This window comes from Megascapheus bottae, chromosome 22, assembly GCF_031878675.1.
Source record: "Megascapheus bottae isolate mThoBot1 chromosome 22, mThoBot2.hap1, whole genome shotgun sequence".
Taxonomy (NCBI): Eukaryota; Metazoa; Chordata; class Mammalia; order Rodentia; family Geomyidae; genus Megascapheus; species Megascapheus bottae.
Window position 1 is genome coordinate 20,741,873 of NC_143530.1, and position 23,928 is coordinate 20,765,800.

Below are 23,928 nucleotides of genomic sequence, written 5' to 3' on the forward strand. Positions count from 1 at the left end.
AACAATAACATATAAGGTGTTTTTAAATTGTTACTAAAAAACACTGGAGTAAGACATCTGTGAACAGAAAGAACTTCATGACCCAAAGTAGTAACTATTAAAATAACTCACTCAGAAATATATTTGGCTCATTCAATTAGCATTGTCTTCTTCACAGTATTTTTTTTGAAGCATAGTACAAGACAATGAAATTGGCAAATTTAGTTATCTTTAAATGAATAGTTAGCAAAACTATCCTAACAATAAATTCTTGAAGGATGTGATTTAAACCCCAAAGCTCTTTTTTCGTCTTTAGGAAGGCTGGACGCTCACCCTCAAGAGTAAACAGGAGACTTAATTTCCTTCCCTTACTCTGAGTGGCTGAAAAATCCATTTTGGAGGCTAGATTTATTTCTCTCTTTTACTCCCTGAGAAATAAAGAGGGAAAAAAGAATGTGAAAATGTCACTCTCCTTCCCACCTTTTTATGCCCTTTTACCAATCATTTCAAATCATCTGACTTTTGAATACAATACTCATTGATCTTTTTCTCTCTACAAAAGACACAAACACAACAAATGAAAACATATGTAACTATATTTTACTAACTTGAATTGAAAGCAATGGCTGCTTCCAATTTAGAATGAATTACAGTGGGTTTCTAATTCAAAACCATCTGTAGTGTCCATATCAGGAAATGCAAGGCAGGAATATCCTTTCCAGTCCTGTCAAGACTAGCTATGCAGATGGGGCCTGATGGCCACCTGCACAGGATTCCTCAGAATAACTTGAGGAATTCACTCATGTACTCATCCACACACACAAATTCACTCCATTTTTTAACCTTTATCGTAGACTTTTTTTTTACTGTTTAAAAAGCAATACTTCTGGGCCGGGAGTTTGGCCTAGTGGTAGAGTGCTTGTCTAGCATGCACGAAGACCTGGGTTCAATTCCTTGGTACTACATACATAGAAAAAAGCCAGAAGTGGTGCTAAGGCTCAAGTGGTAGAGCTCTAGCCTTGAGAAAGTCCAAGGACAGTGCTCAGGCCTTGAGCTCAAGTCCAGGACTGGCAAGAAAAAAAAAAAAGAAATTCTTCCATACATTATACTGAGAAAATATTCATTGATGCATATTAAAAACACTCCAAATGCTATTGTGTGTCAAGTTACATGTTTAATGATGCTATAGCAGCAAACATTCTTTGAGTACTACATATACCAGCTCATCAATCTTCAATAAAGATCACTGATCCCTTGATTTAAGGCAGATTCATTGTCACTGGCCACAAGTGACATGTGGAAAACATGGCACTGGCTAGTTGATGTCTGCTGTTAATCAATAAGCAACAATGTCTTTGAACTATCAATGGTTACATTTTGTAATCCTTGCTTCTCAGAAGGCTGAGATCTGAGGATCCAGGTTCAAAGACAGCCCAGACAGCAAAGTCTGTTAGATTCTTACCTCCAATTAACTACCAAAAAGCCTGAAATCAAGCTGTGGCTCAAAGTCGTAGAGTGCCAGTTTTGAGCACAAAAGCTCAGGACAGTGCCCAGAATTAGTAACCCACACTAAAGAAAACATAAAACAGACAACATATACTAACACAGGAGCTATTGGTAGAGTCTGTCTCTAAACCAGGTATCATAAGAAGAATGGCAGACATGCCATTAGACCTTTTGTCCACAGGCAGGAATATGATTCTTAAGAGGAGGCACTGCCCTCAGAAAATGGACTGTGCATTCTCAGTACTGTTCAGAATTCAAGCTTTGTACTTTGGATGTTTCCTTCCTCCTTCCCAACTTCTAATAAAGACAGGCTACTTTTCAATAAATCTCAGTTGTCACTGAAGAATATCATGTGCCCTTTTTGGCTTGAGAGGATCTACATAACTTTAACTTGCTTTGAGACCACCAATTTTGTTTTATAGGAGGCAGATTTTCACAAAATGAAGGATATGGAAACACTCAGCATATCACACAACAATTTAATACCGCTGAATTAGATAATTAAGGGCTAAGAATTTCACATCAACTGAGCTGTGGAATGTAAGCACAGGAATTTTTTTTCTGTTTCTGGAATCCATTGTAATTATGTCTTAACTGCATTGAGTTAAAACTGTGTGTAATAAATCATGAGTAAAGTGGTCTTACTATATCATAATTTAAGATCTAAAATGATATTAAGTGAAAATTACGCAGTCATAATGATCACAAAAAAATTATTAATCACATCTTAATCGATATGTATTATTATACATATAGAACTCTTAAATTTAAAGAAAGGGGCAAAAGGAAAGATACAGCAAAGCCTGGATATTCAACTTATTTCCCTTAACTCCCAAACACAATAGAAAAGTGAATTGGTGGGGAATTTTAAAGTGCCATTTGGTCAACTCAGTTCCACTATTAAGGCCTAACAGATGTGTGCACTAATGCGCTATGCAAATTCCCTCCTAGAAGAAGGTTAGCTTTTAGTGTCAGTGTAGTAGTAAATATAACAAATATTTATCATCAGACTCAAGAATGTCATATGTTCATATGGACATTGCAAAAAGGGCAATGAACAATGACTGAGCCATGAAAGAGTCAACCAGTAAGCCAATAACTGAAGAGTTGCATATGTGATTTGCAGCACATAATTTGCAACTGATAACTGCATGGGATCATGCTGCTTCGGAAAAGGTCAACTTTTCAAAAAACATATATAGACATATATTTCATATATGTGTATAGAGAGATAATATTTTTAGAAAAATCAAAGAAATCATAAAAACAAAGTGTTACATAATTATCTCATAGCTTTATTAGAATTGTAACATGAAATTCACTTTTCATATATAATAGCATATATGGACAGTTGCAGTGACCACATAATACAATACTGCCACCTATTGTTCAAAATCTAAAACTACACATCTTTAATTGTCATCCCAGAAGGTTCATTTCCCCCACCCCCTCAAAAAAATTAAAGAAGACAATTTTAAATAGATTTTTAAATGAAGCTTTCATGGTAATCTATCATCTTTTCATTTTTCTTAAGAAAAGCAAGATAAAATTCAAATATAGGTGTTACTAAATTACCTACAGAAATACTTTATAGAAACCTGGGTACCCAGGCGCGGTGGCTCACGCCTGTAATCCTACCTACTCAGGAGGCTGAGATCTAAGGATCAGGGCTCAAAGCCAGCCCCGGCACAAAAGAACCTGAGACTCATCTCCAGTTAACTACCAGAAAATGGGAAATGGGGCTTGGCTCAAGGGTAGGGCAGTAGCCTTGAGTTCAAGAGCTCAAGGACAATGCCCAGCCCAGGGGTAGGGTGGTAGCCTTGAGCTGAAGAGCTCAGGGGACAGTGCCCAGTCCGAGTTCACTCCTTATGACCCACAAAAAAAAAAAAAAAACACTGGGTAATTTGAGTTATTAAGCAATTAGGTAAAAATCAAGTTTCAGAAAATCAACAGCCATGTTAATCTATCTCATTAAAATTCTAAAGCAAGGAGAAACTATTTAAAGATGTTCAGTATCCGAACAGCATGAATTTTGAAAAGACCAAGTAAGTGTCATGACCAGTGCAATGCTCCACGGCCTTTCATTTACCAAATTTGCAATTATGTGTGAGTGGAAGTCCTCCATGACATGTAAGCCAGGAGCTTAAGGGAACAGAAAAGTTCAGGCCAGAAGTTGAACAGGATGAAAAATCATCTTCAAGTTGACAAAGACAATTTAAAAAGATGAACTGTTCACATTACTAGTGGAAAGCTGAAGTTTTAAATTTTTATCAAAGTAATTTAATTATTATGGATGTTATTAACTATTACTGAGCACTCACCTTGAACAAAATATGAAGCTAAGAAAAATGAAGACTTGGAATAAAAGTACTTGAGAAATCAGAAATGGACTCAATTTTTCCCTTTAAAAGTTGAACATTACTGGACCTCTGACCAGCTTCATAGAGTACTTGCAAGCTACTATGTAAGAGATAAACCTCAATCTAAGCCACCATTATTTTGGGTCTATGTGATGTGCAGCAGAACTTGCAGCTTAAGGCAGGGGTCTATACTATAGCCAAATCCAGCCTGCTGGATTTTACAAATAAAGTTTTACTGGAACTCACACACACACACACAAAATAAAAGTTGAACTATCCATGTTTACTTGAAAATTAAGAAAGATATTGCTTAGGATTTAAGGAAAAAGCTGATCACTTTAATTTGAAGAGATAACGCACAATACAACACAAATTCAAAATTAGTGCCACTTAATCTACTTACTCAAACACAGGTAGTTTTGTACCACATTAAAAAACAAAAGATGAAATTTTACAGCTTTATATAAAGACACAAACACTAGAATGTAAAAATCACAAAAACCACCATACATCCTATTTTACATAGGAGTGATGAAATCTTAGGCAGCCTTTTTAATGTATTAAAATGTCTTTGGGGGAAATTCAACTTAATGTTTTAGTTCATATTCCATTTCACTCCGGTAAAAAATGGTCATTAAAAATATAACCAACAGCTGGGCGCCAGGGGCTCACACCTGTAATCCCTGGCTACACAGGAGGCTGAGATCTGAGGATCACAGTGCAAAGGCAGCCCAAATACGAAAGTCTGTGAGACTCTTATCTCCAATTAACCACCAGAAAACCAGAAGTGGTGCTATGACTCAAGTGGTAGAATGCTAGTCTTGAGCTGAATTGATCAGGGACAGCGCCCAGGCCAAGAGTTCAAGACCCACAACCTACAAAAGCAAATAAATTTTAAAAAGAACAACAAATGCTAGTATAGTAAAAAAAAAAAAAAAACAAAAACCCTCTTATACACTGTTGATGGGAACATAAAACATGAACATAGAACTACCATATGATCCAGTATTAACGAGAATCAAAATTACAATAAAGGAACATATCCATGTTTCTTGTTGCACTATTCACAACATTCAAGTTTTAGAAACAGGCCTAATGCCTTACAACAATTGAACAGATCAAAAAAAAAAAATGTGAGATATATACATACCTACTTAAATACAATGGAATTTTTCTCATCTGTCAAGAATACTATTATGTTATTTGCAAGGAAAAGGATGGATCTGAAAAAATCTTTTGAGTGAAGTAAGTCAGGCAAACAGAGACAAATGGTGGATGTTTCATATGAAAGTTAAATCTAAATTATAAACATCTGAAAAACCATACAGGGTCAAATACTTTATACATAAACTGATTCAAGTATGGTATACTCAGGAGGTTAGTACGTGAACAACTAACATACAGTTTATCAAACTGAATATCAGGAAGTTGAAACATGTTTGTTGGTGGTGGGGGCAAGTAAAAGGAGAACAAACAAAAGGAGAGAGGAAGAAAAGTGCATATGGTCATTATATTCAATGAACAAACATGAACACTGAGCCTGGTAATTTGAAGGGATGGATGGGATTGGAAAAGATGGGGAAGAATGATGGACTAGAAGGATACTTACAAACTGATAAGTTGAATTAAATCCCCTTTGTACAACTACTTAGAGATTTTTTTAATAAAATAAATGCATTTTTGAAATGTTATGTTCCATAAATACATTACAAACTTTTAAACCAAAATTACAAAACATAGACCTTTTTAAAATAGAGAATCCTAATTAGTAATAAAGCATAATAGAATTCCTTACATTATAAAGAGCCATTTCCTCTAGTTTCTCAGTCATCTTGGAATCATTTTCAAATAAAAACAACCTCCCTACAAGACCTTATCATAAAGCATTAAAATCTTATGGGCCTGCCCTGAAAACATAAACATGTAGCACACTAATGAGAAGTGATGTTATACTGACACTCAGTTTTATGCCAGTTCTATATCTATGTATTAGCTAAGTGAAGGGATGTAGGTCATGTGCCTAGTCTTCTCCCAGCCAGCTTGGCTCTCTACCACCTGAGCTATGCCTCCAACTCCCTTTCTCCTAGTCTTGATGAAAAATTCTCAGAGTTACTTCATTTAATCCTTATAAAAACATATGTAAGGTGCCTAACACACATTAGGATTGTTAAACAATTCAGTTCCTCTCCCTAAAACTGAGATTTCACTTAGAATTAACTACCCAATAGAACCCTAATATTTTTCATTTAGTTCTTTTTTAGAAAAACTCATCTACTCTATCTTGTTATAATTTATTACATGGGTATACTCAAAAATATCAATGTAATGTATCATGGTCAACAGTTCTTAAAGAAAACTGAGATAAGAAACCAAGCAAATATCAGTTTTGTTTTTAAGAACTTTATACATACTCATAATTTATGCACAACAAATGTTATTTCCATAAGCAACAGTCCAAAATCAAAAGAGTAGCTTTAATATCCTTCCAATTCTGCTGATCACTAACATGGTCCTTGGATTACTCTTAGCAAGCATTTCTACAAATCAATCAAATGTATCCCACTGATCCACTTGCAATAATTTAGAAGTACTTCAAGGTAAATGGCCAGAAGCAAGAAATAGACCACATACTTTAATCACTCAACTGTAACATCTCCTATGCAAATAAACCAATTTGTTTCCGAGATACTAATTTCCTTAATTCAAATATAAAATACTATGTCCTGACTTGACACTACAGCAAAGTAGTTCTAAAATGTAAATTATAAAAGATCTTAAAACACAGCAAGTCCTATTTCTTCTGTATTTTTTTTTTTTTTAGTTAAAGAAAGAATCCTACTGAACATTTACGAAAACAGCTTGGAAGAATAATAGAGAATACAAAGGCTTTGCCTTCGCCAAAAGAATAAAATTCTTTTCTCAGAATCCATGGCCAGATCCTTTTCATATCTTCACCCTCCTAGCATACTACCCAGTCTAATATGTTCAGAAAACATTAGCTCAATGGAAAAAAATATACAAATACAGAAAGGGAACTATCAAGAAGTTTAAAAGCTCATGAACTTTTAAATGACTTTTATGACACTATGAGCACACAAGAAAAATAGTAAATTTTTATCCACAAATCTTTCATATAAATAACATATATTATTCTCATGTATTTATAAGTAAACCTCAGACAATGGCTTAGGGAGTGACTTTTTCCACTAACCACAATGCACATGCTATATTTATTCACAGGAAATGTAACACATCTGTCCCTCAATGACAGCGATCTCTCAAGTCGTCAAATACACAAATACCTTGGGAAATCCTGCCTTTATTTCACTATTGGGTTAGGAGAGTTATGACATTACTTTGTAATTAAAATTTAACTTCACATATATATCAAGATGTTACAAGACTAAACATGAGCCACTAATGGGCTGCAATTTAAATAGACATACATTCACTATTTAATATCACCAAGGAAAACTTACTTCATTTGTTTAATTATACTAAAAGTACTAATGAATATGTAAGTCTGAAAGCATATTCTGAGTATTTTTAATTTACTCATTTTGCTGTCTAAAGAGTTAAATCAAAAAGCTGGTGATGTGGCTTGGAGTGCTTACCTAACAACATAGGCCTGGGTTAATCCTGAGAAAAGAAAAAAAGGAAGAAAGGAAGAAAGGAAAAGGAAGGAGAGGGAAGAGAAGGATGAGGGAAAAGAAACGGAAAAGGATGTGGGAATGGGAGCAGCAGAAACGGCAGCAATTCAAGAATGCAAGGGTAAGCATATATGATCTTCTAGTTACTAAAGGAAACAATACAAGGGAATGAATGCACTGTCAGTCCTTCCTAGCCACTCAGTGCTATCATGTAGCCAGCACTTGCCATCTAGACAAGAACTATGAGGCACAGAACAACCATCAGTGGTATTTGGGAATGACATTATTTTTTTACCTGTGTGATTTAAAATGAGACATATTTTTCTGTTTTCATCTGTAAAGTAAGGATGCCAGTATTTCCTCCTATTGAAGATGTCAATGTTTCCTTAACAAAGCAATTAAATTATGGTCCCATTTATTTTACACACAGATTCTAGAAATAGGTATATGGGCTAGAAATGTGATTAAAACAATAAAGTGACTGCCTAGCCAGTGGGAGACCCTTCAACACTAAAGAGGCAAATATAGTCAAATATTCAATGTATGATCTATAAATGTATATTCTACAAAGTTAAGAAAGCTGAGGGAGGAGGTGGCCATTAAGAAGAACGGGTGACTATATTCATATGCTACTTCGTTGAATGTCAACATCATTGTATAACTAAAGATAAAAATAAAAATTATTTTTAAAAAATTAATCTAGGGGGGCCGGGAGTTTGGCCTAGTGGTTAAAGTGCTTGCCTAGCATGCACGAAGACCCGGGTTCGATTCCTTGGTACCACATACATAGAAAAAAGCCGGAAGTGGTGCTGAGACTCAAGTGGTACAGCTCTAGCCTTGAGAAAGTCCAAGAACAGTGCTCAAGCCCTGAGCTCAAGCCCAGGACTGGCAAAAAAACAAAAAACAAAAAACAAAAATTAATCTAGGTTGATTCCATCTTAGGATCTTTAATTCATCCACATTGACAAAAATCCCTTTTGCCATGTGAAGTAACATTATTTTGTAAATTCTGGGAATTGGAACATGGATGTCTTTAGAGGATTATTATTTGGCTTGTTACAGTATGTTCTGGTGTGAAACTCAATTTTTATTGAAGTGGAAAAATAACAATAAAGTTACCTAGGTAATATGTAAGAATTATAAATGTTTTGCTTTAAAGTCATTTATACTGAAACACTGTACAATTACTAAACCTAGAATACTTATCTGTAAAGTTTTACTGCGAAAAAAATCAATAAAATACATTATAGATCTCATTACCTGTAATTTTATAGCCATAAGCAGCTAGTTGTCCAGCCATATATTCTCCATCTGAATTATTATGTGAACAACCCCATGTTCGTATCCAAATTTTCTGTATGCCTGGAATAATGCTGTTAATGAATCAATTAAAAAACATAAGTTTCACTAAATGACTTTTAAAGTAAGTCATTAGAGTATTTCAGGTCACATTTTATACACATACACACACACACACACACACACACACACACACACACACACACACAAAACCCTGCAATCAACTCACAAGATATTCATTAATTATACCAATTTAATTTAAAAACCTGCTATTATATCAAAAAATACAAATAAAATGGGAAATAGTTAAGAATCTCTATTGAAAAATCTAAAAGCTCACACTGACTGTATTTATGCCTTATGGAATTGAAACCTCCTCACTATAACTATTGAACTTAAAGAAAAAATAGTGAAAAAGTCTTGTTCTCTGAATTGAATTTCAGTTCCTACTACCAACTATATTACCACTACTTCAGCTCCTGGGAAGATGTGCAAAAGTAATAGTGCAGAAAATGGTTCTAGCAGCTAAAAACTACAGAAAAAGAAAAATTATATCTGTCTATTCACAGACTCCACTATGCCAGTTGTAATTTTTTAATTACAAATACCAATTAATCAAAATTAAAACTGTCATCCCAAAATATTAAAGTATGTATCTATAAAAACAGAATTCTAAAAAAATGTATCTTTAAGGAAAAAAAGATATACTGTGAACCTGGTTTCCCTAACAATCCACATGCAAATAGAAATTGCCTTGGAGTAGAATTTGACCAGGATATATACATGTATGGAAATACACAGTGAAATACTCTTGTTGTAACTTATACAACTAATGTATAATTTATAACATTTGTAAACTAGTTATATAACTCATACAATTAACGTATGTTAAGAAAAAGTTGGGAAGGAAGAGGGAGGGGGAGAGAGGGAAAGGACAGAACAGGAAGACGGGAGGGAGGGAAGGAGGGAAGGAGGGAGGGAGGGAGGGAGGAAGGGAGATCTTAAGAATATGTTCAAGACAAATTTGATAAACTTCAGTCATTAAGATATTAGCAAACTCAGGCTCACACCTGCAATCCTAGCTACTCAGGACACTGACATTTGAAGACCATGGTTCAAAGCCAGCCCAGGCAGGAAAGTCAGTGAAACTCTTAGCTCCACTAGAAAACTGGAAATGGAGTTGTGGCTTAATGTGGCAGAGTGCTAGCCATGAGCAAAAAAGTTCAGGGACAGAGCCCATGCCCTGAATTCAAGCCCCAGAACCAATAAAAAAAAAAAAAAAAAAAAAAGCACTGATAAATACTTTTAAACCTGTTTATTTCCTAACGAAACTTCAATAATTCCAAGTGGCAGAACACAAATTATAGACCAACAGCACCAGCTTTGAAATTGAACATAATTTCAAAGAGAAAACTTACCTATCACTTGATGGACTGTTCTCCTCTTGTAAATATGTTTGGGTATTTCGCTTTCGCACCTTAGGAACAACATGTTTTCTTGAAAAATGTCGATCTTGTGGTTTTGAGTCTTCCTGTGACACAATATCTTCAATGTCATCAAGGAATGTATCGCATGATGCAGAAGGCATTTTTCTATCACACAAAAAGTTATATTAAAGCCATATTAAAAGTGACAACAGGCCAGGAGTGGTGGCTCACACCTGTAATCCTAGCTACTCAGGAGGCTGAGATCTGAGGATCGAGCTTCAAAGCCAGCCGGGGCACAAAAGGATCTGAGACTCTTATCTGTAACAAACTACTCAAAAAAAAAAAAACAAAAAACAAAACCTGGAACTGGTACTGTGGCTCAAGCAGTGGAGTGTTAGCCTTGAACAAAGAAGCTCAGGGACAATATCCAGGCCCTGAGTTAAAGCCCTAAGACCAGCAAAAAAAAAAAAAACTATTATAAATTCTCAATAAACTTGGATCTCACCAAGCCTTTAAGAACTATTGTCAAGTTTACAGAAACATAAGGAAGTAATCAAACAGATCTTCTGCAAGACATCCCAAGACTCAGCAAATCAAAACCATTCAGCCAACTGAAAGTGTGAAGAAAGAAGGTAGGATAGAATCTTTGTGCAATTAAAAGAAACTTAAAGCTGGATGCCAGTGGCTCACACCTATAATCTTAGCTACTACAGAGAGATCTGAGGATCAAGGGTCAAAGTCAGCTGGGACATGAAAGTACATGAGGCTCTTATCTCCAATTAACCACCAGAAAATTGGAAGTGATGCTCAAGAGGTACGGTGGTAGCCTAGAGCTGAAGAGCTCAGGGACAGTACCCAGGCCCATAGTTCAAGACCCATGACTGACAGAAAGAAAAGGAAGGAAGGAAGGAAGGAAGGAAGGAAGGAAGGAAGGAAGGAGGGAAGGAAGGAAGGTTAAAAACTCTAATGAACTCTTCATCAGTGAGGGAGGATGTTAGTGTTGGGGACAGTAATTACCATGACAGTAGTTACCAGTGCTTTGACTAAGCCTCATATATGTGGCCTTCTAACCGGCATCTGCAATTTTATATTATTGGAGCACTTGTTGTCTCCCCGGGAGGTAAGCTCTCTGTGAGATTGCTGTTGCTGTTGCTCCAGGAAAGGAGACAAAACAGATTTCTATACAAATAATTCTATGAAAGATTTTGAATGTCAGTCAGAATGTAAAGTAATTTTGGAATAGAAAGAATTTATTCAGATTGAATTGCATTGAAGTTGTCCTAGAAGTCTGCATGGACCTGTGTTTTTTTTCATATATTTTCAATTGTAATTAATAGAAGGGTTATATTACATTCACCAGATAGAAGGTGCATTACTTCACATACATTGATACCCTTTCTCATGTCTTGGTCCCCATTTCCCTCCCTCCACCCCTGCCCCTCATCTTATTTTCCCCCTTCCCTTTCAAATTACCAAATAAACATATATACAACATATCAGATAACAAGGGGAAATATTGTAATAATATGAGATAACCAAGGGACAGCAAAAGAGATGAGAGATAACATAGGACATTAAGGACAACAATCATTCATTATATGGCTTTTGTTTCTGGAGCATGGACCTATGTTCTTAAACTCTTGATAATTAGTTTTTTTAAGAGTCAAACAATTTGGTGATTCACATTCCTGACTGGCTCTTACTCTGTCACAACAGCTATTACCTGTTGGTGACCAGAAAAAAAATCAGAATGTAAACAGGATTATATGATGAATATTGTAGTCACTGAAGTATTATCCTTATGTTTGAAATTTTTACTTAGCAAGGTACATTCAAAATTTAGAGAGGAAATATCGTAAGTTATATTAAAACAGCCCAAGGGAAAAAAAATGAAAAAACACTGACAACTCATAAACCTAAGAAATAGACACTTGGTATTCATTATCCTGTGATACTTTCCCAAATATTCAAAAATGTTTATCATTAAAAAAGAAAAATATGAACATAGCTACAAGGAAAGGAGACTAGACATATTCTTCTCTACTCTCACAAAGTCCAACGGTGACTCCAGACATTATCTCTAAAACAAGTGAAAGATGATTGGAAGATGAATGAAAGATAAACTCGCTATGGACCTCGGAATTCAAGGAACATGATGATGGGGTTTGTTTGCCTCCTAAACTCCACATTTGAATGTGAAGTGCCAGCAACAGACATGCCAATGAATGTAGACGATAAAAGGAGCTAACAAAATCCACCTTTCTTGTCCAACTGGAAAGAAAGCCTAGAGCGAAAGAAAACTTTTTCTGTAAACTATCCCTCCCATACACACAAACACACATTGACTGCAGTCTGACCCCTGGTAAACCACAAAGCTAAGAGGGAATACATGATCCTAACCTATAATAAGGCAACTCAACAAACCCCAGATGTTAAAAATCACAGACTGCAGCAAGGAGCAATGGCTCACACCTGTAATCTTAGCTATTCAGGAGGCTGATATATGAGGATCATGGTTCAAAGCCAGCCCAAGCACTAAAGAACTTGAGACTCTTATCTCCAATTAATCATGAAATAGAAAGTGGAGCTGTGGCTCCAGGAGTAGGGGTAGCTCTTCAGCCTTGAGCTGAAGAGCTTAGGGACAGCACCCAGGCCCAGAGTTCAAGCCCCATGACCCACCAAAAAAAAAAAAAAATCATACAATGCAAATACTCTGAATTTTCAATACAACCAATTCACCTTTAAGTAAGTCCTACAGTGTCAGGAGAGAGAAGAAAAAAAAAATCTGATAGACACACTTGGAAAAATTCCTATCAAAATCCTAGCAAATGTTCTGTAAACATTCTTTTAAAGGTATATGGAAAAACTGGATATAGAGAAGGGAACTAGTGTACCTAAATTAATTCTGAAAAGAAATGGGTGTGCCTAATTTTAAGATGCACTGGATAACTAAAATAATCAAGACCGTGGTATTAGTATAGAAACACAGTAACCAACAGTACAGAAAACCCCAAAATGGACTGATATAACCATGTCCAAATAATTGTTTGTCCTGGCACTACTGGGGTTTAAACTAACAAGACAATCTGACACAAGCCTACCAGCTTTTTGCTTTTAAATAGGATCACCTTCTTATCCTTGACTTACGGTCCTCCTATTTACACTTCAACTAGTTGGGATACTAGACATATATGACCACACTCAGCTTTTCTATTAGTTGAGATGGAATCTTGCTAACATGTTGTTGAGGCTGAGCCTGGAATCATGGTCCTCCTGATCTCAACTTTCCAAGTAGCTAGGATTACACATAGAAATTATCACACACTCAGCCACATCCAACTGGAAAAAAAAATGAAAACAATTTCAGTGGAAGATAGCTTTTCATAGTGCTAGAGCAGAATGACAGAACAGCAAGAGACTAAATCATGACCTAGATCTCACTCTTCATAAATTAAAAAAATATAATTCAAAGCAGGGGGAAAAAAGTCAGGCGGTGGTGGCTCACACCTGTAATCCTAGCTACTCAAGAGGCTGGGATCTGAAAATTGCAGTTCAAAGCCAGCCAGGGCATGAGACTCTTATCTCCAATTAACCAACAGAAAACTGAAAACTGAAGTGGCACTGTGGCTCAAGTGGTAGAGCCATAGCCTTGATCTCAGGGATAGGGCCCAGGCCCAGAGTTCAAGCCCCATGACCAACAAAAAAAAAAGGGGGGGTGAATTTTATTTTCTAATACAATGAAACTATGTATGAAGATATTCAAGGTCTCAGTGAACAATACTGATCAATTGGAGTTTGCAAAAATGAGAAAAGAAAAAGCAAACAAGAGTTGTTCTGAGAAAAATGCAATAAATGCAAGTCAAATCCACAGTGAAACTCTTCAGTGCAATTTTAACATACACATTTTAAAAAACAGGATACAATTGGGAAAGATGGAGAATGACAAAAGGGGTGACAGTGATGAGAAGGTATTGCATCATCTAATACTGAACTGAAATCCACTTGCACAACTACTTAATGATAGTCATAATTTTTATTTTTTTATTTTTGTGCCAATCCTGGGGTTGAATTCAGTGCCTGGGCACTGTCCCTGAGCTTTCTTGCACAAGGATAGTACTCTACCACCTGAACCCCAGCTTCACTTCCCGCTTTTTTGGTAGTTTATTGAAGATGAGACTCACAGACTTTCCAGCCTAGGCTGGCTTCAAACAGTGATCAGATCTCAGCCGACTGGGTAGCTAGGAAAACAATTTTGCTATGTAGTGCAGGCTGACTTCAAACTCTGGCCTTAGTCTCTTGAACACTAGAATTGTAGGTGTATATCATAACACCCACTAGTCCCAATTTCTTTTAAAGGCAATTCAACCTGCTTAGACCAAAAATCCTTGAATCATTCCTAACTCTTTTTTTGTCTCCTGTTTGTACCCTAAACCCAACCCACCAATAAAATTTTGTTTTTCTTAAAGATCCATTCAGACTTTTTATGAGCATACCTGCTATCACATTAGGCTTTGGTTTGTTTTATTTGTGGGGAGGGGGGGATTTGTTTTATTTTGTTGCCCGTTCTGGTACTTATACTCAGGAAGTGGGTTTTTTGCTGTTATTGTTCAAGGCTTGCACTCTACCATCTGAGCCACAACTTCACTTCTGGGTTTTTGGTGTTTAAATGTAAGAGTCTCACTGACTTTCTTGCTAGGGATAGCTTCAAGCCCCAGTGGTCAGATCTCAACCTGCTAGATATGTCAGATTATGGGTATAAGCCACCAGCAATTGGCTATTACATTCATGATCCAACCCAATATCAACTCCCACCTGAACTATTTTAATGCCTGAGCTTTCCACGTCTATCCTTAATTCCAACCATTTTCAGAACAGAAGACAAGGATTCCTTTAAAACTGAAATTCATCTCAGGTTTCTGATGAAACTCTTCCAATGGTACTTCATCTCAAAATAAAAAGCCATGACCATCATACATAATCAAGGGCATACAAAGTCAGCCTCCTGTTACTTCTGACCCCATTTCTTTACTAGTCCAATCTCTGGCTCCTTTTAGTCCCATGGCTTCCTTCCTAATACTATCCCACTAGTTACACTGCAAGAGAAGCTAATGTAAAACACAAATCTCTTGGGTTTCTACTATCACTATTTGTCTATGGAATAATTAAGTGAGAAAAAACCAAGCCTAAAAGTTGCTTAACGATTATAAATAACTGAATGACAAATAAAAACTCATATTTTTCTTCTAAAATTACATCCCATACACAACTGTTCATAGAGCCACTGAAGACATACAGGATGGGACACAAGGGATAAAAGAAGTCCCTGCAAGCTGGGCACCAGAAAACCAGAAGTGGCACAACTTGGTAGAGCACTAGACTTGAGCTGAAAAACTCAGGGACAGAGCCCAGGCCCAGAGTTCAAGCCCCACAACTGACAAAAAGGAAAAAATCTATAGTAGATACAAATCATTACAATAAATATAGTAAGGATATACATCCTTACCATAAAAAACTAAACTCAGAGAAGCAAAAGCATTTATTCACTGATAGAGCCAGAGTTAGAACTAAAGTGATCCTACCTATACCTATCATGACTCTGTCTGACTGGCAACGTACAAACAAGAGCTTAATGTAACATGTACAGCCAAACAAACAGAACTGAATGAACCAAGAAAAACAAGCAGTTTATTTAAGAAATACAATTTTTTAAAAAGAAACAATAAGCAAACATACGATAAGGAAGTACTAAAACAAAATGTTTTGCATTAAGATTGACAAAAACCCTACTGTTGCCAAGCACAGGTGGTTCACATCTTATAATTCTAGCTTTTCAGGAGGCTGACATCTAAGGATCATGGTTCAAAGCCAGCCTAGGGATGAAAGTCCATGAGATTCTTATTTCCAATTAACCACCCCATGTTGGAAGTGGATATATATATATATATATATATATATATATATATATATATATCCTTATCCTATGACGCAGCAATTCTACTACTTGGCATTTATCCAATCGTCCAGAAACAAGGACATACTAAAGCCACTAGCACAACAATGTTCACTGCAGCACTAGCAAAGATATGGAACCAACCCAGATGCTCCTCACTAGATGATTGGATCACGAAGATGTGGTATTTATACACAATAGAATTCTATGCTGCCATCAGAAAGAATGACATTGCCCCATTTGTAAGGTAATGGAAAGACTTGGAAACAAATCGTATTAAGTGAAGTAAGCCAGACCCAAAGGAACATAGGCTCAATAGTTTCTCTCATTTGTAATAATCAGTATAAACCTAGGACTCTGTTAGCAAAGGATTACAATAACTCAAAACCCAGATATATAAGGTCATATAGGATGAAGCTAAATGAAAGGATCTTCAGGATATGGAAACAAGAGCTTTATACTATGTGACTGTTGTTCTTAATGTACTATTTCTCTACTCCTTTGTTGCCTTTTGCTAATCTCATATTGTTACAGTATCTGACTTTGTTACCTGGTATATTGTATATACATTTATTTGTTTATTTGAAATAGGAAAGGGAAGGGGGGAAAACAAGATGATCAGAGGGGTGGGAGGAGGAAAATGGGGATAAAAACATGAGAGGGGGTGTCAATGTGTGAGAAGTGATGCACCCTCTGTCTGGCGAATGTAACTGTGACCCATCCATACATTACAATAAAAAAAAATTTTTTTAAGAATATGTCCTAATGCCTGTAATCCTGGCTACTCAGAAGGCTGAGATGTGAGGATCTTGGCTCAAAGCCAGCCTGAGCGCTAAAAAGTATTTCAGATTCTTATCTCCAAGTAATCACCAGAAAACTGGAAGTAACACTGTGGTTCAAGAGATAGGGCCTTGGCTTCAGCTGAAGAGCTCAGGAATAACACCCAGGCCCAGGGTTTGTCCCTAGACTGACCAAAAGAAAAAATATTTATCTGCATAAATATATATATGAATATGTCTCTTGGATTAATTGATATGGAAATCATAGCAGTTTCATGAAATGATAATGATGAATTACTAAGAAATTAGTCTCTGCACATTCTAGTGTCTAACATTCTACTCTGGCACACAAAAAGATTCACTTAAATCAGTACCTCGAAGATCTGCGATTAGTCTCCGGTCCTCTTCAAAGATGACTCTGGAATACAAAATGTGATTTGAATATGCAAGTTCCTAGTAAGTTCACACACACACACACACACACACACACACACACACACAAACACACATACAGCCAGGAGGCAGTGACTCACACCTGTAATCCCAGCTAGTCAGGAGGCTGTGTTCAAGGCCAGCCGGGGCAAGAAAGTCTGTGAGACTCTTATCTCCACAAAAAAAAAAAAAAAAAAAAAAAAAAAAAAAGGTTGGAAGTGGTGCTGCGGCTAAAGTGCAAAGTGATGGAGCACTAGCCTTGAACAGGGACATTACCCAGAGCCTGAGTTCAAGCTCCAGGATTGGCACAAAATGCAACACACATACACACACACACACACGCAGGACTACATCCTTCTAACTTCTTGCTGACTGCTTGCACATGTGTACGGCTATAGTTTAAACACACACACACACACGTATCCAACACTACACCACAGAGCCCAACGCGAGTAACCAAGCGCGAAACAGGAGCAAGGTACCTAGTTAAGTACCAAAGCACCCTCTACCAGAAAATATATAATATGTATGTATACTAATAAACAAACACTGCTCTGAGATTCAGAAAGAGGATTAATAAATACTGGGGGGGGAGGGGAGGATGTGAAAGGGTAAGACGACAGGGCTGACGGAGCACAAGGCCTCGACAACACGAGTCGATAACAAATGATAACCTGCCTCCGGGTAAACGAGGCTCCCAAACACCCCGGACCGACCCGAGGCCCACGCCGCCCCGAAAACCAATGCGCCGGCGTCCCAAAGAGCTTCGGGAACTCCACAGCCGCGGAGCTCCGTCTACACGCTCGTCCCACCCTGGTCCACCCTCCACTCTCACCCAGCTGTCAGGAAACAACAAACCTGGCCACAGGGAACGAAATCCACCCGCTCCTGTCAGGTAACTGCACAGACCTCAGATGGAGGGCGCCATGACACTTACGTCCCCGCCGCGTTCGTGGACGCAGGCGCGCCGACGGCGGCCGCCACGGGCCAAACTACGTCACTGCCGGAAGCGCGAAAGCGGATGGGACTTCCTTTCCAGGTCCTCTGGTTGCCAGGCTGGATCCCTAAATGGGCACGTTCTTAGACTCGCTCAGTGGATAACTTTGTGCAGACCTCTTAGAACGCTTCCGGGGAGAGGGGAACTATTTGTATTCCTACTTGGCAAAAGAATGGCTTGAGAGCTTACCTGCAGGAAACTACTCTGACCAAGACTGATTACTCCCTCGGCTTAATCTAATTGTCACAAAGACAGCTCATTGCACGACTTTGTACTTATTTCCAAAATCCGTTGGCATATGATATTCAATACAAATCATTGAACACGAAACGAATTGGGGAGATTTTTGTTTGAGATTTTATTGTACTGATGATTGACGGCTTCGTTTTGAATGTTTAGAAGGCAGTTCGGGAGACATCGACGGAGAAAAGAACTTCTGTGAAGTATACTAATCCTGACTTGGTTGCATTTGTTATCTGCCTTCCTCAAACTTTTCCTAAGACACTGAATTTGAGTTCTGTTTATCAGAAGAACATCTCCAGATTAAAAAGTGGAAGGCCACAAGCCAGGAACAGTGATCTTCAATCATGCATTCGATGCCTTGCCTTGGTTGAGAATAATTGCCTTATCTTGTGAAAATATCTTCTAATACTTCTCCATTTGAATGGCACCCTATTCTCTACTCATCCATGCCATCAGACAATTCAGAACCCAGGATCCACTGTTGCTTGGCAGATCTACAATTATGTCTTCTCTTTGTCCCATCTTTTTCTCCACTTAAATACTGCATTATATATCCTTGATTGTAATCTCACAGTCCAGCCATGTAAATTAACTGTGAATTTACCCCATCCCTAAGCATTCCTTCAATGAATGACTACGGAAATCTAGTTAAGTTCAGTTTTTAAAAAACATATGTATATATATGTATATGTATGTGTATGTATATGTATGTGTATATATATATATATATGTATGTATGTATAGCCAGACATTAGTGATTCTTACCTGTAATCCTAGCTACTGAGGAGGCTGAGATCTGAGGACTGTGGTTTGAAGCCAGCTTAGGTAGGAAAGTCCATGAGACTCTTCCCTCCAAAGAATAATGAAAAAGCCAGACATGAATGTGTGGTCAAGTGGAGAGTACTCAGGCCCTGGTTCAAGCCACAGAACTGATGCACCCCATAACACCAAGTGCTGTGCTAGAACCTACCAGAACTAGAGAGAAAGAAAATGACACTGGAGGCCTAAGCAGAAAATAGCAATTATTGTGGGAGATGAACATACAGGGTGAAGTAAGAAGAAATAGCTGGATTGGTTCCAGGCAGGGGTGAGTGAGAGCAAATGCATGGAGGCCAGAAACTGTTAAGTATTCTGTGTTATAAAAGCAACCAAAGGGGGCCGGGAGTTTGGCCTAGTGGTAGAGTGCTTGCCTAGCATGCACGAAGACCCAGGTTCTATTCCTCGGTACCACATCCGGAAGTGGTGCTGAGGCTCAAGTGGTAGAGCTCTAGTCTTGAGAAAGTCCAAGGACAGTGCTCAGGTCCTGAGCTCAGGCCCAGGACTGGCAAAAATAATTAAACAAACAAACAAACAAACAAAATAAATAAAAAAAGAAACCAAAGTAAAAATTGAATGGTTGGAGAGTTATGCTGAAGAGGGAGGTGCAAGAATCTGATAAAGGTAAACCCTGAATGATAAAATATGGACATTAAACTTGATCCTGAATACACTAGGTATCATGATATTATTTGAATAGATTATTCTCGTGAAGAGGCATTTCCTAATTATCATCAGTTAATTATTCAAGATGATTACATTTTGGCATACACATATTCATATACACATACACTGTATCATGGTTAGACTCCCCTTTTCCATCACCCATTCCCTATCCACTTTCCTTTTCTCCAGACCAATTTCAACTAGGTTCATTTTGTATTTTTACATATGACTGTAACATATTTTTCCTACCTTCAACCTTCTTTGCCTTCAACCACTCCCTGCTCCCACTAGTGCTCATACCAAGGATATCATCTATTCTACATTCCTGTCATTCACTTTTTAAGTATATGCTAGTTCTTTAAAGGGTTTCCATGGTATTTCACACACACGCGCACACACACACACACACACACACACACACACACACACACACACACACACACACATATATAGTCCTTTACTCAGACTGAGCCCCTCATTTACCATCCTTCTTGTTCCCTCTTATTCAAGAGCTTTCCGTGAGTTTTAATAACTTCACTCACAGGTGCACTGCATTTCAGTTGTTCACCTTCTGGCATCCTCTTCTCCTCGTCCCCTCTCATCCCATCAGACACTCCTACAATTATAAATATGTTATATAAATATATAGACATGATCCTCTAGGAAAATGTGGAATCAAATCTATCTCTAGAGTGACTCAACTTTTATTATAATAAAATAAAATACAGACAATAATCAAGTTAGATAATTCATAACATCCTCAGTGAATAAGAAAATGTAAACATTCGCGAGTATATTTAGATTTCACTTACAATCTGAGCAATAAGCCATTGATTGTGCTTACAAGTTTATACCAATCAACATCCTTTTGATGAGAAATGACTCATGAGTGTAATTCATTCCTAAAAAGTGATAGCAAATGTTCAGGGAAGTCTTCATGTAGAATAATAGGTGAATGAATATAAGAGAATTAGATATAAAACTGATTAATTTATTTCTCATATGAGATGAAAAAGGCAAATGATAAATGCTCTTAACTTTTAAAGTTCAATAAGTCACCATTCATTTGGCAAATATATTGTGATTTATATTAGTTTTGTATTGCTTGTGACAAAATCCAGCTCTAATTTCTTAAGCAATATGAGCAGGGCATGACATATGAAAAGCAATGCTCTATGTGGGGATTTAGATTGCATCTAATGAAAAATGTACCCATCGTGTATCATATGATCTTTATTATCTTATAATATTAGAGTGAAGACTGATGGATTTATTGTTATGTCTCCATATATTCTTAGGAAGATATTTAAGGTGTTTAATAAATCTAAGAAGGTTGATGATAATAGGGAAAGAGAGAAAAAAAGGACTATTATATCTATTTTTTAAATCTGTTTAGAGTGAATGAATGCTTCAATGTGGAAGATAAAAGAGAAGGATGCCAATGTTCTTAAATGAACTGAGAAATGATAAGTGGAAAATAAAAATGTGAAACTCCTCTTGGCTTTGGAGTAATATTGAATGGGTTCCTCACAATGTTACCACTAGGGGTCAGACTGCTATACTTCCGATAACTAGCTATACTATTAATTTACACAAATATGTTTGGTACACTTTTATAATTAATTTGTATTCTCATTCTGCCACACTCAATACAAGGGTTTAAAGGCTGTACAAGTGGCCTGTGGCCCAGTCCAGAGCAATGAGAACACCACATTCCCCTACCACATAGCATGTAACCCACACCAGGCCAGAGCAAATTCTGGGCTCTCAGTCAACTGCAAGAATCTGAGGCTGAAGTTTCCAGGGGTACAAGTAAGAGAATACCAGCCCCAGGCAAAATCTGTTTCAGAAGAAAGCAGAGTCTAGTGATGAAGGAAGAAATCAGTAAGCTCTCAAAACAACTGGAAGGCTATTATAGTACCTTGATCAGGCTTTACTTCTGAGCTGTTTTAAGTAAATCTTCCCCATTTCTCCCCTTAAGGTATTTGGGATGGATTCCTATCACCTGCAAGCAAAATAGTACAGGATACCGTTCTCATTGCTATACATGCACTTATTAATTAGAAAAAAATAATTTGTAACTTTTTTCTAACTCCTTGATTGCTTATATGCATCAATTTACATTTCAAGTGGAAGAATTATTTTTCAGCAGTACTGGAATCAACAAATGATTGTTATTTGTTGGGAATGAAATATAGTTCAGTAGTTTTAGAGCACTTGCCTAGCAGGCATATGGCCCTGGGTTCAACACTTACCGCTCCATAAACAATACCAATAATAAAAATGTATTGAGTTATATAATAATGTGTTCATTGCATATGTAAAGTATAACAAGGACTGTTCCAAGTGCAAAAGAAACGGAATGTATAAAAATCTCTGCCCTCTTCCAAATTTACACAGGCATAGAATAATAAGCAGCCCTCATAGCAAATATGATACATCTTATGTAGTATACTTAAATGTGATAAAGAGGCAGAAAATTGTGACAGCAGATTAAGGAGAATCAAAAATCAGGACTTGTTTCCATATTCTAGAGTTCATTTCATTTAGTTTCATCCTATATGAGGAGAGGTTTATTTTGTGTAATTGTTGTTCTTTATGTACTATGTTATTTCTCTTCTCCTTTTTTGTCCTTATGGTTAACCTCATGTTGTTACTGTATCTGACTTTGTTACCTGGTATATTGTATATATGTTTATTTGTTTATTTGAAATAGGGAAGGGAAGGGAGAAAAGCAAGATGATTGGGAGTGGGTGGGTAGAGGAGGACAGGGACAAAAACATGAGAAGGAATCAATGTGCCAGCAGTAATGAACTTGACGAATGTACTACTTGATGAATGTGGGAGAGTGTTAACCTTGTGCACTAAGAGGCTCAGGGACAGTGTCCAGTCCCAGAGTTCAAGCCCCAAGACTGGCAAAAATGATAAGAATAATAAATCAGGACTTGATTTTTTCCTCAATCAAAAAAAAAATACTTTCAAGAGAAAGTCTCATGAAATAGGAAGGATATTTTTTAGCCAAAGAATATGTAAGAGAAAAAGGAATTAGTCAATGTTAAGAGATGAATAAGGCCAAAAATATTTGAGAAACAAAGGGAAGGTCTGAATGTTTTTAATGGAGTATGACTAGGAGGAGTGCAGAAGTAAAACCAGGTAGTATAGAAAAAGAACCCAAAGCATGTAGAATCTCTAAGGTCATAATTGGGACACTGGCCTTCATTCCAAAAGAAATGAGAGCTAATAGAGGATTATGAAAAGAAACATAGATGACAGAGGTCAATTCTAAGGCTGTTCAATACTCTATATCAGCATTGACTATCCTGTACCAGGAAGTAACAGAAGAGGTAAAAAGAAGTAGCTGGATTTAGGACAAAATTGCAGATATAACTCATCATGCATGTAGTATTTTGAATAGAACATATGAGAAGAGGGATAAAAAGAGAAATACAGGATGGATTTCAAGTTTCCAGCCTGGATAAAGAAAATAACAATGGCTATGAAGAGACAAAAACAATTACAGATGGAGAAAGTTTAGGAGGGAAAGGGAGAGATCAAGAATTCAAGAGGTTTTTTTTAATTAACTTTCCTTTTTTTAACTTTTCATCTTGAAATAATTTCATACTTGTTAAAAGTTTGCAAAAATATCACAACTCATCTGTTGCCTTCATCCAGCTTCCCCAGATGGTAAAATCTTATATGAGCAAAATGAAATGATTAAAACCAGGAAATTAAAAATTGACACAATGCCATGAACTGTCCCAACTTGGGGAAGTTCCTCATTTCTTTTCACTCTCACATACCCTTGACGCTTTTGGAGGATAATG

At 36.9% G+C, this 23,928-nt stretch overlaps 1 protein-coding gene across 2 annotated transcripts in view; it reads right to left on the reverse strand.

The window, feature by feature from the left end:
• The window catches only part of Cdkal1 (CDKAL1 threonylcarbamoyladenosine tRNA methylthiotransferase), a 519,085-nt gene extending 500,758 nt beyond the window's left edge, over nt 1-18,327 (reverse strand). For both annotated transcript variants that reach the window (XM_090356314.1, XM_090356316.1), the window contains exons 1-4: nt 18,241-18,327; nt 17,325-17,368; nt 10,213-10,386; nt 8,756-8,868 (exon numbers count right to left, since the gene is read on the reverse strand). In XM_090356314.1, coding sequence (XP_090212440.1) covers nt 8,756-8,868; nt 10,213-10,382 — 283 coding nt within the window. In that variant the 5' untranslated portion in view covers nt 10,383-10,386; nt 17,325-17,368; nt 18,241-18,327. The remainder of the gene's footprint in view (nt 1-8,755; nt 8,869-10,212; nt 10,387-17,324; nt 17,369-18,240) is intronic.
• Between the last annotated feature and the right edge of the window lie 5,601 nt (nt 18,328-23,928).